The 16,618-nt window shown below is 39.5% G+C and overlaps 1 protein-coding gene across 1 annotated transcript in view; it reads right to left on the bottom strand.

The window, feature by feature from the left end:
* Positions 1-1,188: 1,188 nt before the first annotated feature.
* Positions 1,189-16,618, bottom strand: part of CDC42SE1 (CDC42 small effector 1) — a 54,430-nt gene continuing 39,000 nt past the window's right edge. The window contains exons 2-5 of the mRNA XM_063439860.1: positions 14,244-14,472; positions 4,418-4,528; positions 4,060-4,145; positions 1,189-1,815 (exon numbers count right to left, since the gene is read on the bottom strand). Of these exons, the coding sequence (XP_063295930.1) occupies positions 4,071-4,145; positions 4,418-4,528; positions 14,244-14,297 (240 nt within the window). The 5' untranslated portion in view covers positions 14,298-14,472 and the 3' untranslated portion in view covers positions 1,189-1,815; positions 4,060-4,070. The remainder of the gene's footprint in view (positions 1,816-4,059; positions 4,146-4,417; positions 4,529-14,243; positions 14,473-16,618) is intronic.

Below are 16,618 nucleotides of genomic sequence, written 5' to 3'. Positions count from 1 at the left end.
CACTAGCATTTACTAATCTGTAGGAAAAAATACAGTAAAAAGTAGGGGATTATTTGAAAATGTGAACAGAAAGGAAATCTATTATTTTTTTCTGTTTAGAATGTATGCTGTATGCGTGTTGGTATCTTGTGCAAACTTCACGTGTCTCCCAACGGAAGGAGAGACTCCAGTTATTGCAATATTGAACAATGTTCTAACATGAATGTACATACAGCCATTTTATTGAATAGCAACATATTAGCTCTAATAATCTCATTATATTTATAAAAGTAAAGCATTCTCCCCTATAAGTGATACTTTCACTTTTTTAACATTAAGTTAGATGTGCTACTAATTTTGCTGCAATCATTTTAAGGTACATTTATCAGTTTCTGCGTTTAAGTACTTTTTTTCATTGAATAAAAATTGGCAAACAAAACATTTTTTTTAAAAAGAAATATATGTTGAATTATACAGAGTGCATGAGAAAAATGATAACCACGTTTAACTTTTGCTGAAATTTTTGCTGATTTCAAAGTCAGGTAAATCCCAGTTAGTTTAGTCAAAACACCTCCTTTCGAAATCAGTAGTACTCCTTTTAAAACGTGTTTGTGGGTGGACAGAAAGAGCAATCGGTCGGACCTATTCAATAAAGCAATTCTTCTTCTGCTCCGCGTATTAAGGGTTACTGAATATTTCATTTATAAAACGCTTTTTGGAATATCATCGTGTTAGCTGATTTTATTCCAAATCTGGAAATGGGAAACCTGCATAAACAGATGACTCTTTGAGTTAATTAAATTAACTGTATATGTGTTCGAACGGTATGAAGGGATTACCGTAAAACAGCCGACTTATCGATTCAGTTGTTGAAAGTTTTGTAAGACTGTTTGACACAAATAAAAATGAGACATGTTAATGGAATTGAGAATCTAATTTTCCAAAAGAACCTAATAGGTTAAGAGCCCCAATAACCGCATATTACATATATGCCCCCAATGTAAGTGGTGTATTTTTATATATTGTAAAAACAAAAAAAAAATGGCTATATTGGAAGTGAATATTGTCTTCTGTTATGTTTTAAACAAACCTAATGTACTGAGAATTGTTAGTGCACATAATTAACTACTTTAATGCCAGACTGCTAATCAGACAGTATATTATTCTACAACTTCTGGCTCATACAGTGTTAAAAAAAAATAAAAGGAAAATATAGTAGTTTTAATGAAATATGTTGGGGTTTCTGTAATGTGTTTTTTTTGTTTTTTGTTTTTTTTAAATGTCCCCGTTTGGAAAAAGTTATGCATTTGGGCCCAGTGATTTACAAATGACTAGCCAACAATTACAGAATACATTTAAAATTTAGCTTGGCTTGTTTTTTTTTTTTTTTTTTATCTTTTTCTCTTCGGTGCTCGAACTCTGGCACTCCAAACTGAAATGCAGAACATCTTTGCTTTTTGACACCAACATAAAACGATATTATTGAATATATATTTGTTTTTTTCCCCAGAATTCCCTGCCTAGGAAGTGCTCTTATTTTTAGTATCTGGCATTCGTTACAGCAGATATTTAAACACACAGCTCAATAATTAGCAAACATACAGGGGAGATCACTTTGAAAAGAAAAATGCTAAAATGTATTCAAAATTCTTACTATAAAAATATTGCACATTCACCGGATATTTTTTTTTCTTTTTCTTTCAATTCCAAAAAATATTTCCAGACAAACAACTATAAAAGCGTACAGTTTGGAAGTTTGAATAATTTATCCAGTGACTTAAACCACTGTGCTCGTCTCCTCCTGTTCACGATGGCTCTTTTTCACACAACTTTTACCTGTAATAGAGAAGGGGCGGATAAAATATGTAAAATTGGAGAACAAAAAAAAAATACCTTTGTAAAACAACAATCAAAGCATGTAAACTGTATGTAACGGTTAACCCCTAAAGGACCAAACTTCTGGAATAAAAGGGAATCATGACGTCACACGTGTCATGTGTCCTTAAGGGGTTAAACAGGATAGGTGTGTTTTCCTGGCTGACGTGGAGAACTGTTTCATACTAGGAAAATGTCTCCGATTTCTTCATATTTCACCTATCTTGTTGTGGATCTATTCATTATGTTTAATTAGTCTGAATCCCCCCCCCCCTCCCCCTGCTGCTAAATGTGAAGCAGATGCCGGTCTGTCTTTGTTATCCAGTGAAAAACTCAATGGATGTAAAGACCCTCCCTAGATGGACAAGGAAGGGGGGACATGCCTGATGCAGAGATAAGGGGATGGGACAAGAGGGATACATTGTGACAATATGGGGACTGGATATATAGGGGACAACTGGGTGGGGACTTACCAGTCCGCTAGGATAAGTGCATGGATCCTGACTTTCCCTCCCTAGGGGTTAGTGGAATTGTTGGTCGTTTTTATGTGTGTGCTTTGGTTTTTCTCTTCTTGTTTTGTCACAGCGTGCGGGAGTCCTGGCCAGCGCAGTCATAAGTGTAAGGTGCCGAGGAGGCTTGGGGAGTTGCAGGCTGCTCCGGACTCATGGATTAACGGGAAAGATCTGTCTGTTGGTGAGGCAACCCAACAGCCGACAGTGGTGAATAGTTGCTGGCATTGAATAATAAAGCTGTGGCTGTTGCCCTTACCCAACAGAACAAGGTCTTACGTGTCTTATTGGGCAACGGGTGGGGGTTGTTTCTGGGGGGTAGTCAGCAGTTAAGGGACACTTTAGTGTTAGAAATACAAAGCCTTATTCCTAACACTGAAGTGTTGCTCTGACCCTCCAAAGGTTAAATGCCTGAATGCCTGAATCTAACACACATTAGGCCTTCCCCATAAGAAAGCATTGAATCAAAGCTTCTCTATGGGGATTTTAAAGTGAGGACATCCAGCATCGTTTCACGGAGTCAAACTCGGAGAAACAGCCACTAGAGTCTTAACCCTCTAAACCAGCAATGTTTTATATTGCAGGGTTAAGGCAACAGGGACAGTGCACCCAGACCACTTCATTGAGATGCAGAGATCTGGGTGCCTATACTGTCACTTTAAAGGTAACTAACTGCCTTATCTCCCTGGCACCATCCCTCCATTTGGCGTTAAACCAAATTTAAACCAGATTTTAATGTTTTAATGCTCAACAAGAGCAACCATTCCCCTCCGTATTGCTTGAGTTGATGAGGAAGCTTTAGCCAGAGCAGCAATGGGTGATTATGATTGGCTGAGAGAGTCAGCTGACCGCTTGCAACCTATCACAGTGCCCATTGCTGGTATTAACTGGTTTAGCTAGAAGGAAGTGTGTGATTACAGCCTAAGCCACACCTCCAGTAGGGGCCGGTCTGTGGGCAGCCATGGACCCTTATTTAGTGGTAAACTGTGCAAAACTGGTTTAACACTGAATGGAAGGACAGAGCCGGGGAGCACCATAACCAATTCAATGAGATGTAATGGTGTTAGGGCCTATAGTGTTACTTTAACGCTTTCTCTCACTTCCTAATGGCTGCCACAAGAGGTCTACTGGGTGATCATACATAAGGATAGTCCCCAGGCTTTGATATGTAAGCTAGCGTTGTGTTTAGTGCACATAAACCCATATCATTTACCCTTTTATACAAAAAAATGTAAAAAATGTGCTTTTGCTTTGCTTATAGAGAACTGATAAAGAAACCCTGTCATTAACTTTCGACATTACAGTAAATGGCACTTTCATGGATTTATTTTCCACATCATATATATTGATTTTTATCTATTTTTTTTAGGGCGAACGTCTTTTCCCCTTTTCCCACGAGTTAACTACCATGTTCAGTGTTTTTCAAGTCCGAATGAGACATAATTTAACCCAAAGAGTACTCAGGAGGACTCATTCTGACCCAAAGACTAGAGATAAGGGAAAATGGAAAGTCACTAATTTGCTTAAATAAATGTAATCCACAGGGGGCTTGCACTCAAAAAAAGATGCCTATTACTACAGAAAAGCATAAAGCTTGATAATGTTCTGAGTTTAGAATGTTTAGCATCATTTAAAATAAAATGCAGTGTTGGTTCTGCATCCGTTATGTGTTAAGTAGCTTAGCTTAACAACTTACAGTTGAAATAGCTACAAAACTCTGGAGTTGCTCCACTGTCTGTCACGTCCACACTTTGATCTCATCTGTTCTTGGACACCACCAGCCTATGAACATAAAACACTTTGTTCATTTTGGGATGTTTTCACGAGGAAAAATCCATGTGTTTATTTACTAAACCAGAATTCACAAAGTTTGGCCTACAATTTGTCTTAACATGTACCATCACCCATTTATGGTTTATTGAATAAGCTCCAATCTTGTTGCTCTTAAGTGATATTTAAATCTAATATCTATATTCAATTGTAGTACTTACACAGCTATTACACATATTTTACTTGACCTAAAACTTTATAAAAGTAGAATATTTTATTTTTACCATTGGAAGGCCGTCATTAGCTGCCATGTCTCCAGACCCAATATGCGTCAGATGTACAAAGTTCATTGGCTCTCCAATCATTGTCCGATCAATTCTCCTCCTCTTCTTTTTCTGTGTTAAGACAAGCACCAAATTAGTCAAAGCCCACATTGTTTTTCTCAGTTTGATTGACATGGCTTGTTTTTCTTGTTTCTAAGTAAGTGTTATTTTTCGGTTACAATTAGTAAAAAACTATCATCTTCATTTCGCACGGTGTACTTTGCAAATGCCTGGGTATTTTTTTTTTTATGTAACTAAATATCTGTATATGTTCACAAGATGGTGCCTCTCGAATGGCTTTATGATGTACTTGCAGATACTTAAGATTATTGGAAGGGCTCTGTGTGATGAATTCAGAGCTCCGTTTGGCTAGTAAGAAGTGTGCCATCTTGGCACGCACCTACTATTCTTATAATATAAACCAAATTTGGCCACTCTCCTCCAGTCATAATGCACATGCACACTGCCCAACGTGGTTTTTTTTCCAGTCGATTTCCCTTCACATCACATCTTATGGGATTTATACACAAACCTCCTTTATATCGGAGCATTTTTAATTAAAGGACAGGGCTATATGGAGTACTACATGTGATTTCACGACCTATGTAAATTGTGGGTGTGCTGGATTACTGAGGTTCCTTTATAGAATGACAATCCTGTGCATGTTATTCACGATTAGTAATGCATTATCAATTAGGCAATATAATCCAATTCAGCAAACGTACGGGATATTTTTGATTTACAAACATCTTTAAATGGATCCGCTTCATATAGTATATCTATCCGCAGCAGAGACAGATTGTACCTTTTCCCCTATAATATATTTAACGGGGAATTTCAGACCAGCATATGGGTGAAGACGACAGTGGATCCGAGTATCTGTATCTGTATGAGAATTCCGTGATAAATTAGTCTGTGCTGGACAGTTACAAACTGGGTGTTCCTGTAATCAGGAATATCCTGAAAATAGGCGATTTGTCACTGTGATTATGGATCTAAGATCAAGACTTCTCTAAACAGAAAATGTAATGCTGATATTCACCACTAGAGTGTGCACTATCACATTATGCTAGCGGTAAAGTGTTCCTGTAGCTAGCGTCCTGCTTTTACACTAAGTAGGATTACATACGTTTTAATGACTTCAAAGGAGAAGGAGAAAGCTTTATAGGTGCAGTCTTATCCCTGCAACAAGGGTGGCAACAAGTGACGGGAAATAAAAAAAATCCCACAATTGTTTTCCAGCCTTAAGGCAGCTCTGTCATTCTTGAACTTTTAAAACAGGTACACTCTTTTTGAAAAGCTCTCTCTCACCGTGTTCGTATTTCTTTGAAATGACCACACAATCAAAAGATAAAGTACTCGTAATACGTTTCTTCCACCATTTTGTGACCAATGACTGATCGGAACAGGCTTCACCTTGAGTGATGCTATGTAGATAGGGGTCCAAGGCACCTAATTGCATATGCTTGAGATGATCTATGGAACAATCCATGGTTTGCAGGATCCTCCACAGATCTTTTTTTTGTACTTCTTCCTACGCCAAATGAAGTCACGAAGAGTCAACGAAGCAGGACAGGTTAAGGTAAAGAGAGAGCAAAAAACGGGTCGCAAGAGTATTCTGAGAACGGACAGCAACTGAAATAGCCTGCCCTTCAGTAGATCCCCACTCAGATCTCAAGCTGGTTTTAGCTCATTTTGTGCCATTACAGAGAGAACATCTCTGAAACATATCAGACTCACCCACCCATACAGGCAGTCCAGATCCGAAATGCCAGCTAGTTCCCTCTGTATGAGAGACACAGCAACCCCAGACGATCGTTTCAACCTTGTTAGGCATCATCAGTGAGGCATAGCTGATATATCTCTAGGCACCGTGAGCAAGGGGTCCACGTCTGGATTACGGAACGTATGGAGAGCAAAAAACGGGTTGCAGGAGAGTGCTGAGGACGGTCAACATCTCAATTAGCCTGCCCTTTGGTGGATCCCCGCTCAGTTCTCAAGCTGGTTTTAGCTCATCTTGTGCCATTACAAGGAGGGCTTCTAACTTTCGTGTCATTTCGGACAAAGACAATCCCTTCATGAAAGTAAATTCTCTTAACTTATTGCGGCTCTCATAAAGATCCAATTTTTATGACATGCTTATAAAAAGGGCGCTGTCAAAAGGTATAGTACAGCCTCGAGTTGATAAAAGATAGAGCTGTGGTCTAGCAATAGCTGTGTCTATAAGGCATTATCTCACGCGTTGCGATAACCTCCATAGACATCAAAGTTGTACACCCTCCAGCAGCTGAAGATTCAAGATGGCTGCTCTAGTGGGGGCATTAGGTAAGTATTACTCCCCTACACAACACCCAAGCAACATTGTCACCATCAGGGGGTCTATGAAAAGTATTCAGAGACTCTAAGCTTACAAAGTACATAACAGGTGTAGCAGCGCCTGGAGTAATATTTTAATATCACCCATCACATCTATACTCTACTATACTTCTTGACGATACACATTTTACATTCACATTGCAGATTAAATTGATCATTCTCCAAACAAACGAGAAAGCTAACTTTTTTTTCGGATTTTAACATGCACACATATAGCAAGGTTTTTTTTAATGTGTATTTTGTAAACCTGACGGGTACTACTCCTGTGCAAAACCCCTATATTGCGTTTGGCTAAATCTTGTGAGTAGAATCACAAGCGAGATGCCGGCTAACACCCGAAATCATGTAGAAAACAGATGCAGTCCGTGATAAAATAACACTGAGATTGCCCAGCACTAATCAAAATGGAGACCCTGCACTTCGAATGCTGCATTCTTCATCTGTCAGTGTGGGACCAATAATTCTGGGCCCAGCTAACAGGGTATGGGTGTCCTCACGCTATACTCCATAGGAAAGCATTGAATAATGCTATCCTATGGGGAAATCCTAATGCTGACGTCGGCAGGGAAGGAGCAAATGGGGGACAGAAGGTTTTTTATTTTATTTTTTTATTTCATTTTTTTAACAAGTTTGTTTTCCTGCAACTATACTTTCCATTTAACCCCTTATGGACACACGACATATGTGACATGTCATGATTCCCTTTTATTCCAGAAGTTTGGTCTTTAAGGGGTTAAGAGAAGGACACCCATGATGGAATAATTGTGTCATGTGTTGTTAGGGAGTTAATGAAAATCATTGCTGTGTAAAAAGTAATTAACACACTTACTTACATTTAGTTTATGCTACTAAACCAGTTTAGATGCAGTCTGACCTGACAAACCCTTTTTAAAACTTTTATACATATGTACAAATAAATAAATAAATATAGATCTCTACTCTCCAAGAAGAGAACGATTATCCAGTAAACTTTTAGTCCTATCTCTCCCCCTCTTTTTTGTTGAGTTCGGTGGTTCCTGAGAAATCTGCTAGTACAGACTAGATTTCCCAATTCAGTTTCCAGTACACTAGGATTTGGTGTATAGTGAATAAACCAGTTTGAAAACGTGTCTGGAGTTGCACGATGGAAGCCGGCTTTGTAAATGGATGCACGCGTTTCAACATTGGAAGGAGCAAAAGAGGTAGACCTTTCTAATTCAGAGAGACGTGGTTAGAAGCAACATAGTCCCAGGATCATGTAAGAGAATATATGAACTTTTAATGGATTTAATATATTGGAAATACAGAGTGTTTTATTTAAACCAAACTAACGTATATAAAAGCAAGTGACTGCAGTTTACAATGTGTTTTACTGCTGTGGAGCTCGGATTTGTCCATACACCCTTCACATTACTGTGTGTTTTATTGCTATGTGTCTCTGTGATTCATTCGTATAACACTGCATGCTACTGGGAATGTGGTTGCTGTGGAACTCTGTGATTTAGTTCTACTCCAAAAGATTCTGATTTTCTGGAAAAGAAGAATGCCACGGTGGGGAAAAAAAAAAGAATGGGATATTTGCCTCAAAAAGAGGGACTCTTCCATAGAAACAGGGACACTTGGGAGGTATACACAACGAGAAACAGCTGTTATTTCTAAAAATAAAAAAAAGAATGTTGCCTTGGGTATTCACAATAAAATGTTAATTATTAATATATTCATTTGTCAACTTTTCGTTTGAAAAGGAACAGAGGGCCTAGGGTTGGGCCTTCCTGTTTTTACCACATTTTCTCAACATCCTGTAGGTATTGAACACAGATGCAAACACTGTGAAAGATCTAAACACGAAGTGTGCAATGCATGGCTAGTCAGCCATTAAACACATTTAATGATGGAGTTTCAAAATAATTTGTAGTAGAGATAGAATTTTATATGACCACATATTTTGTTTGTTTGTTTACGCCGAACTAATAGGAGGATTCGCTGCCAATGGCATGAGATGCTAAATGAAGAGTAATCAATATTATATGGAGAGGTTCGAGAAGTAGATTCAGGAGCAGAATTGTGCGTTATACAGATTAAAAGTGTAAAATACACATAGAACTTAATCCCTTTACGAAAGATGATATGACAGGACCGTCATAGCATAGAATTTCCATCTACGCTCTGTATTTAAGCTAAGCCTGGTGCATTGGCTGAGAGCGATCAGCCGATCCTGGTCTGATTTCTCCATAGGAATTAGAGATGTGAGCAGAGACTAGCAAACTCCAGGTAAGAAGTCAAACTAGTCAAAAACTGTTTAACTACTTACAATGGGAGGTGCCAGGCCACTTCTGGCACCATGACCACTGCAATGACCTGCTTGGAGTGTTCATTTAAACACCTCTGATTGTAAACAATTCTAGGCATTTGCTTAGAAGCTAAGAAATCGGTAAGCTCAGTTCACTTCGGACAAGTATTCTTCAAAGCTCTCCCTAGAGTGTGAGGACATATATAGAATCTGTGTACATGGATCAATTAACAATCACCAGTTATTTTTCATGGCTGTTTTATACATACAGCCACAAGGGGGCATTTATAGTAAGATGTGGTCAGTCTGTGGCATTTTCTAATCTTTTCTGTGCCGTTTCCTTTGTTGTGTGCATTCAATGTGTCAAACCGTGTTTATTCAAAGCCTTTATTATGCTTAGAAATTATAACCCAGGCTGAAATTTCACAACTAGCTCTCTCTGCGCCTTTTAAGTTCAGCAGCCTACAGGGATGTATCTGAAATGGATGCTAGTTCTCCAATATGGCAAGCAAGCCTCTTGCTCATTCTTCAACATCTATTTTCACTGATTCTCCCCCCCCCCCCCTCCCCTCCCGATATTTATATTCTTCAATTTCAAAAGTTTAGTTCCTCTGTCTTAAACACAACTTCAATTAAATGATTTTCTAATGACACCTAGGATAATAACCTTTGAGGTTAGGATTTAATGTCATTAAGGTGTCTATGAATTTTTTGTTGGCCTCCAGGTGCAAGTGTCCCTATTTAGGGTCTGAGTTCATATTTTCTATCCCAATGTTCTACTTTTCCCAGACTTCTATATTTTTAGTGCATAAAAGTGTTGCGTCGTAGCCATTGCAGTCGCGATAATCTTTTTTTTTTTTTTTAACTAGAATACATGTATGTATAGTCTAGATAATTTGATCTTTTTCTTAATTGCAATTCATTTACATGGATATCTGGAGGTTACAACGTCACCTAAACGGTCCTGGATATGCCCTGCTATAATGAAAGTGTCCATCTTTGGCCACATGTAATAACATTGCATTTAAGCAGACTGTAACTGTGACATGGGTTTATAGTAACTAGAACTACCATATTTCCCTTGAGAAATATTCATTCTAAACCCTGAGGGGCAGTAAAGGAAAACACTGACCTGCAGGGTGTAGAATGCATATGCTTTCTAAACACGATATATTGGGGTCTAGGGGATTCATATGCTTTAGAAGGGAAACGTTTTAATAAAGTGCAAATGCTTTGATTAATTGATTTTATTGATGCACCTGGTGGTGCTCGATAGCTAGAAGGCAATGTAACAAATTCTTCTTTATTTTAAATTTACACGGGAGCCCAGCAATCGAAACTTGCAGGAGAACACCAAACGTCAGAAATTTGTGTTTGCAACTCTAACATTGATGTGGTTTAAGTGGTTAATATAATGTATTGCAGCGCCAATGAAAATAAAGCTTTATGTAAAGGGGAGAGGAAAAAAAACAACCGAAATTCCTTACAAGGACAGGCTCCTTTAGATGAAGAGTCTAATAGATCTGTTCCCTTCTTTATTTTAGGCTACTGCCTCCCCTTGAATTTCTTAAAAAAAAAGAAAAAGTATACACAGTTTTTATTTGTACGGCTGCAGGAGCAGTATCTATGCCCCAAAATAACTTAAGGAGAAGTGATTTTGGTGCTTACAGCGTTCATTTTGTTCTGAATTACTACTCCCACGATGCTTTGCATGCCTTTAGAATGTTTTTTTAGAATGACAAGGCATCATTGAAGTTGTGGTTTTGAAAAAAGGGTTAATCCTCGTCTGGCCTCCCTGCTAGGGCTACATGGAATCTGTAGAAGAGCCAAGTCGGCAGGAAAGTGAATGTTATGACAGCCAGCAGTCATGTCAGGAATGCGGAAGAATGAAGAATTTACTTTTAAGAGGGCCGCTGGTGAAATGCAAAAATGAAGAAAAAAAAAAATTCTGGGTAAATTATTAATCTGTTTATTTCCACAGCCAGTCCTCAGAGACCTCTATCTACATTCCTCACTAGTGCGGCACTAACCAGGTACCTGCAGGTCATATACAATCCCTGCATTTACTTGGGCAGAAATCCTTCATAAATAGGTATATGCCTTATAATGCTAGATTCACTATGTTTTCCTCATCACATAAGGCGTATTCATGCTGTTGGGTCGTACATGAAATACGCCCCCCCGACAGTGTGTAGAATTCATATCCATCTAGAGCAGGGGTCCTCAAACTCTGGCCTGCCAGATGTTGCTTAACTACAACTCCCATGATTCTTTGAATTACATAGATAGCCAGATAATCATGGGGGGTTGTAGTTCAGCAACATCTCTGGGGCCGGAGTTTGAGGACCCCTGATCTGGAGTGAAATTTCACCAGTAATTTATAAAACATACAAATTATTTATTTTATAAAACATAAAAATATTCATTGGCACATTGCCATCGGTTGCCCAACAAAAAAAATGGTTGCAACAAGACCAGATGGATGTACAGAAACAGGAGGTGGTGAGAGCCTTGCTCAAATCAATTCATCAACAAAAGGATTAACTAATGAACCATCTTGTTTAATGAATTTCTTCCCATCCTGTGGAGCACACAAACTCTATGTACTGCAGGGCAGCACTTCATCTGCTGTCCAACATGAAGAAGCGATGAGTCCTGGAAAAAATGACAGGTCTGGCGACCCCGTCTGGATAATTGGAATTCCTGAACTTTTAAAGTTAATATTGCTTTAACAATATGTTTTGCAAGGTGCCGGTTATATTTAAAGTAACAATATCTGCGCTAACACCACTTAATGATATAACTCTGCCACCTTCGCCACACCATCGTATCACGAACTAACTTCCTAAATAGAAGGTACGCAGTGTAACTTCGCTAACAACAGATCAGGGTGACTCGAACGTGACTCCTCCACATAATCATCACTGTCCTCTAAGGTGTGCAAGGGGAAAATGGGGCAGGTCATAGAAGGGCACCAATTAAAAACTTTTTTTACATTTTTTTTATTTTTAAAAAGCAAAACAAAGATTTGCATTACAAGATAAACATAGCGTGACTGACGACTAAACCTGTCAAAGGCACATAAGTTATGCTGATGTCTTTAACAGGAAAAATATAAGGTTTATTCACTACATGAGAATGGATCTGGTGTGAGGAACAGATTAAAAACGTTTGGCCCAAAATAGAACATTGGAAAATTTTACAGAACGGAAGGTTTCTTAAGTTTTTTTTTAAACTTCTTTATCTAATAAATGGACACAGTTTCTAGGTAAATAAATGGACCTGTAGACATATTTTGTACTTCTCTCGTAATTCAGTCACTTGTAGTTGTTCTTTGGATGTTGGAGCCCAAGGAAATTTACTGCAAGTTTATTCATAGAGGGGCTTTTTGCAATAACAGTCCCTGCAGGCAGGATTTGTACAGCTATGAGAATGTGTTGGTTCAGAAGGCAAATAATGTTCAGACATGTAGGACTGTGGAGAATTTTTGTAAAGGTAATTTAGGGTTTTTTTCATAAATAAAACCACCATGCCCGATCAGTGCAGCCAGGTCAAAGGGGTTCCCACTCCCATACTCACCATGGGGCGGCATCTGCTCCGCAACCTCTGCCTAAAATAGAGTTCAGGAGAACACTGGTCGCTGTGTTTGGCCCCCCCGGAGTTGACGCTATTATTATTACCATTTATATAGCATCAACAGATTCTGCTGACATGTGCGGCCCGCCACATGTTTAATGTGCACATACGGTTTGACGTCACATGGTCAATTCTAATGACAAACTCTTTAATTCATTTCTATGGTGTCCTGTCAAGGTTTCCATTTGTTTCCTTTAGTTATACCTGGCTTATCGGACCTTGGTATTCCTGGACTATTATACCTTCTGTTGTCCTTGACCGTTGGCTATTCTCGCACGTATCCTTTCTTCTGTAACCCTCACCTCGGTTAGTCCTGTACTATTTTACGGCCCAGTAATACCTCTTTTCTATCAAGTGCATTTGTAAAGGTTTTAAATTTTTTGGGTCATGTCTATCCATGACACCATACAAGTAAAGCTTATGTATTTGGTATGGCTTTTATTTTAATTTTTAAACTTTTTAAAAAAATATACACTAAATGTTTCTCTATTGATATTTAACATTCTATAGAGGACATTGTTAGAGTAAATTGTTCTGGCAAATGTTGACAGTCCATGCCAAAAACAAGCCTCAGTTTTAAAATTAGGATTTAATTTGCTCAAATTAAAAGTTTGGGAGGCTATGAGCCGAGATTAACGTACGGACTTGATTGCGAAAGTGACACTTCAGCCTCACACGTGCCTAAAGCCTGTTGTCGGCCACATGCCTGTGCAGAGTGCTTTAACAACACTTGTAGAGGTTTTTTAAAGTTTGCTCGAGTACATTCTGTTTAAACTTGTACCTGAGCGTTTTAATATAGTTTTATTTATTTTCTTTGGTGTCCACGAAAGAGGGACACCATAGAAATACAGCAGGCTGGCTGGATTCAGAAATGGGACACCAAATTGGATTAAGACCACATGGCCCTAGGCATCTTACCACTTTGGTGCCTCCATTCACTCAGTACAAGGCAGATGAATGGTGCTAGATTTTATTTCAAAGAATCTCATTGGCCGTCAACAGACTACCTGCCTGCTCAGAGTTACTCCAACAGACATGGCGGTGTCAAACCCCTTACTAAACTCTGAGCCCTAGGTGGCCGATTCATGGTTAATCCAACTATTATGGGACACTTATGCCTCGTTTCCACTGAGGTACGGTTCGGTATGGTATGCTATTTTGAGTGTTTCCATTATGAAAGCGGCCCATACAACTGAACCAAACCGCACCATTCCTGGTCCCCCTTCAGATGTAGGGCCATAGGAAATGGTACGGTACGGATAGGACGGAGCTACTGGCGTCACACTATACAATACTTTGATTGGGGACAGGAAAACATCAATGTTCACGCTAAGCATTTGGTCTAAACCCCGCATGCCCCCTGGCGGTCCAACTCGCAGTGGAAAAGCTCACCTGAATAGGCTGGACCATTCTAACCCTTCCGAACTGTACCGACCCGACCCGTACCGCTCAGTGGAAACAAGGCATTAGTATGCGGTTAGGTTTTGTGTTTGTGCGGTTACTTACCGGTTGTGGCTTTTCTACCACACAGCAGCCCAGTTTGTGCCAGAAGTCACTCATATTTTCAGAGCCTTCCAGCTTGGTTGCAAGTCCTTAATCCTCTTCTTTCCCAATAATTTGGCGAAGGAAATGTAAAGTTCCTCGTTCTCTGTCACTCCATGGTACATACAGTAGTTTAGCAATTCAAACTCCTAAAAATGTCTGGCTTAATGGTTTTCTGCCCTTGCGATTGTCTCTGCAAATAACGAAAACAAATTGTTATTATCACTTGCATAAAAAGATCCACTAAAAGATCGGATAGCCAATTACCGTAATATTTATAAACTAGTAGGAATATTTCTCAATTTCAGAATTAACACAGTAGCAGCATACCCAGCCATTTCATCATCTGACCATGCAATAAGATAAAAAGCAATAACTTCTATATTACTGAAGCAAAATAATACCAATTTATGTTCTGCTTATGAAAAAGTATGACAAAGTTTGTTTTTTTGGTTCATGGATTTTTTTTTCCCCGGCAGTTGATGATGGCAAATACATGACCAGGTCACAAAAAAAAAATGTGATTTTTTTTTTTTTTTCTATTCAAAAAAGGGAAAAGTATAAAAAGTTAATTTTGGAAAAATAATATGTTATTATCAGAAGTTTTCTAACTATGTGCAGTTTGTGCAATGCTAGTAAATATCGGATATATGGAAAGGCGGAGCCTGTAGTTGTGGGAGGGGTTGCCCAGTATATAAATTCCCAGGCCACCCCTTCCACTGGGCAGAGAACTCCTGGTTCAGCCCACCCACCACTCCCTTTATTAAGAATTTACTTAATGGACCCTCTTTTACAGTCCTACCCGAACGTCTGTTTTGGCACACCACAACCAGCTTATACCACCACTACTATAACTCTGCTTATTGTCCCCGATTGTGGGCATTCAAATTCAAGAATGGGGGCAGACAAGTTTATACGCTTTGCCTGACCAAAGCAGCAGGGATGCTTTTTGGTACCTGGAGATAATTGAGTTTAATACAGTGCTTGACTCAATTATCTCACAGGCACAGAGGAGGGATTATCTTATTTTATATGGGAATGTCTTGGACCTGAGAGCCAATGTAATCGTGTGTATGTTTTTACTGTAGTCTACTCTCAGGTCCAGGGGGAGTGCCCCTTGCATGGGGACATGCATATAAGGCCAGTTGTGGCTGCTAATAAACGTTTCCAGCTTAAACTGCAGAACTATGTGTCGTCTGGTTACTGGGAGGGGAAAGGGCTAATCACTGTTCCAGTCTGTTCCAGCATGGAGGATTCAGCTGGGAAAGTCCATGTAAGGACTAGAGCTCCCTAGACTGAGTGTCGTCCAATGCCTGGGGGTGCCTAGAGCGAATTCCCCATTCGGCTCCAGGATAGTGCGGTTCCAGGGCTCCAGTCAAGTCACGCCGACTGAGGGCAAGAGTACTGGGTTTGCCCCCTGTTCCAGCTAGGAAACGTTCCTTTGGCGGAGGTACCCAGTCGGGGTACAGGGAGCTCAGTTACAGTGTCTCTTTCTCTCTCCGCTTTACCTACATAGATCCCTACTTATTTAAATGGATTCTATAGTGCCAGGAAAACAAACCCGCTTTCCTGGCACTATAGGCTCTTGGAGCGCCCCCCTCTCTCGGCGCTGGACGGGTTAAAACCCCTTCAGCCACTTACCTTAATCCAGCACTGGGGTTCCTCGGCTCTCCACCCCCGCCGATGTCAGCTCCCGAGTGGAGCTGAATGAGCATGCGCAGCCAGAGGCGCATTCAAATCCGCCCATAGGAAAGCATTACTCAATGCTTTCCTATGGGGATCTTATTTAACGCTGGACGTTAGGACGTCCAGCATCAAATAAGTGCGGTTTACTCAGTGTAAATCGCGGAAACGCCTCTAGTGGTGGATTAATCCTTAATGTAAACATAGCAGTTTCTCTGAAACGGCTCGGTTTTCAGCTGCAGGGTTAAAACTAGGGGGACCTGCCACCCAGACCACCTCATTGAGCTGAAGTGGTCTGGGTGCCTATAGTGGTCCTTTAACAAAAATTGCTATGTTTTCTCTTGTACTTGCATGTGCAGTTGGGGCATTGCAAGCTACAGAGTTATATTTCTTTGCACAACAAAAATAAAAAAACAAACAAAAAACACAACAACAATTTTTCTATTATTAAACCTTCTGTCTATACATCGCCCGTTATTCTTTATAGGTTATCTAAAGATGAACAATGTTGTTGTGTATGTGACACAATATATCCATGAGCGTAGAAAGGGATGCAGAAATTGTCCAGCCTTTAATGTGATGCTGCTACTAAGCATAAGAAACAGGTAGTTTAGGGTGAAAAAAAAGTTTAGCATTTCCTCTTAGATTAATGCACA

This window comes from Pelobates fuscus, chromosome 13 (genome assembly GCF_036172605.1).
Source record: "Pelobates fuscus isolate aPelFus1 chromosome 13, aPelFus1.pri, whole genome shotgun sequence".
Classification (NCBI taxonomy): Eukaryota; Metazoa; Chordata; class Amphibia; order Anura; family Pelobatidae; genus Pelobates; species Pelobates fuscus.
Note: the sequence above shows the minus strand (reverse complement) of the source record. Positions and strands in the feature narration are given on the sequence as shown.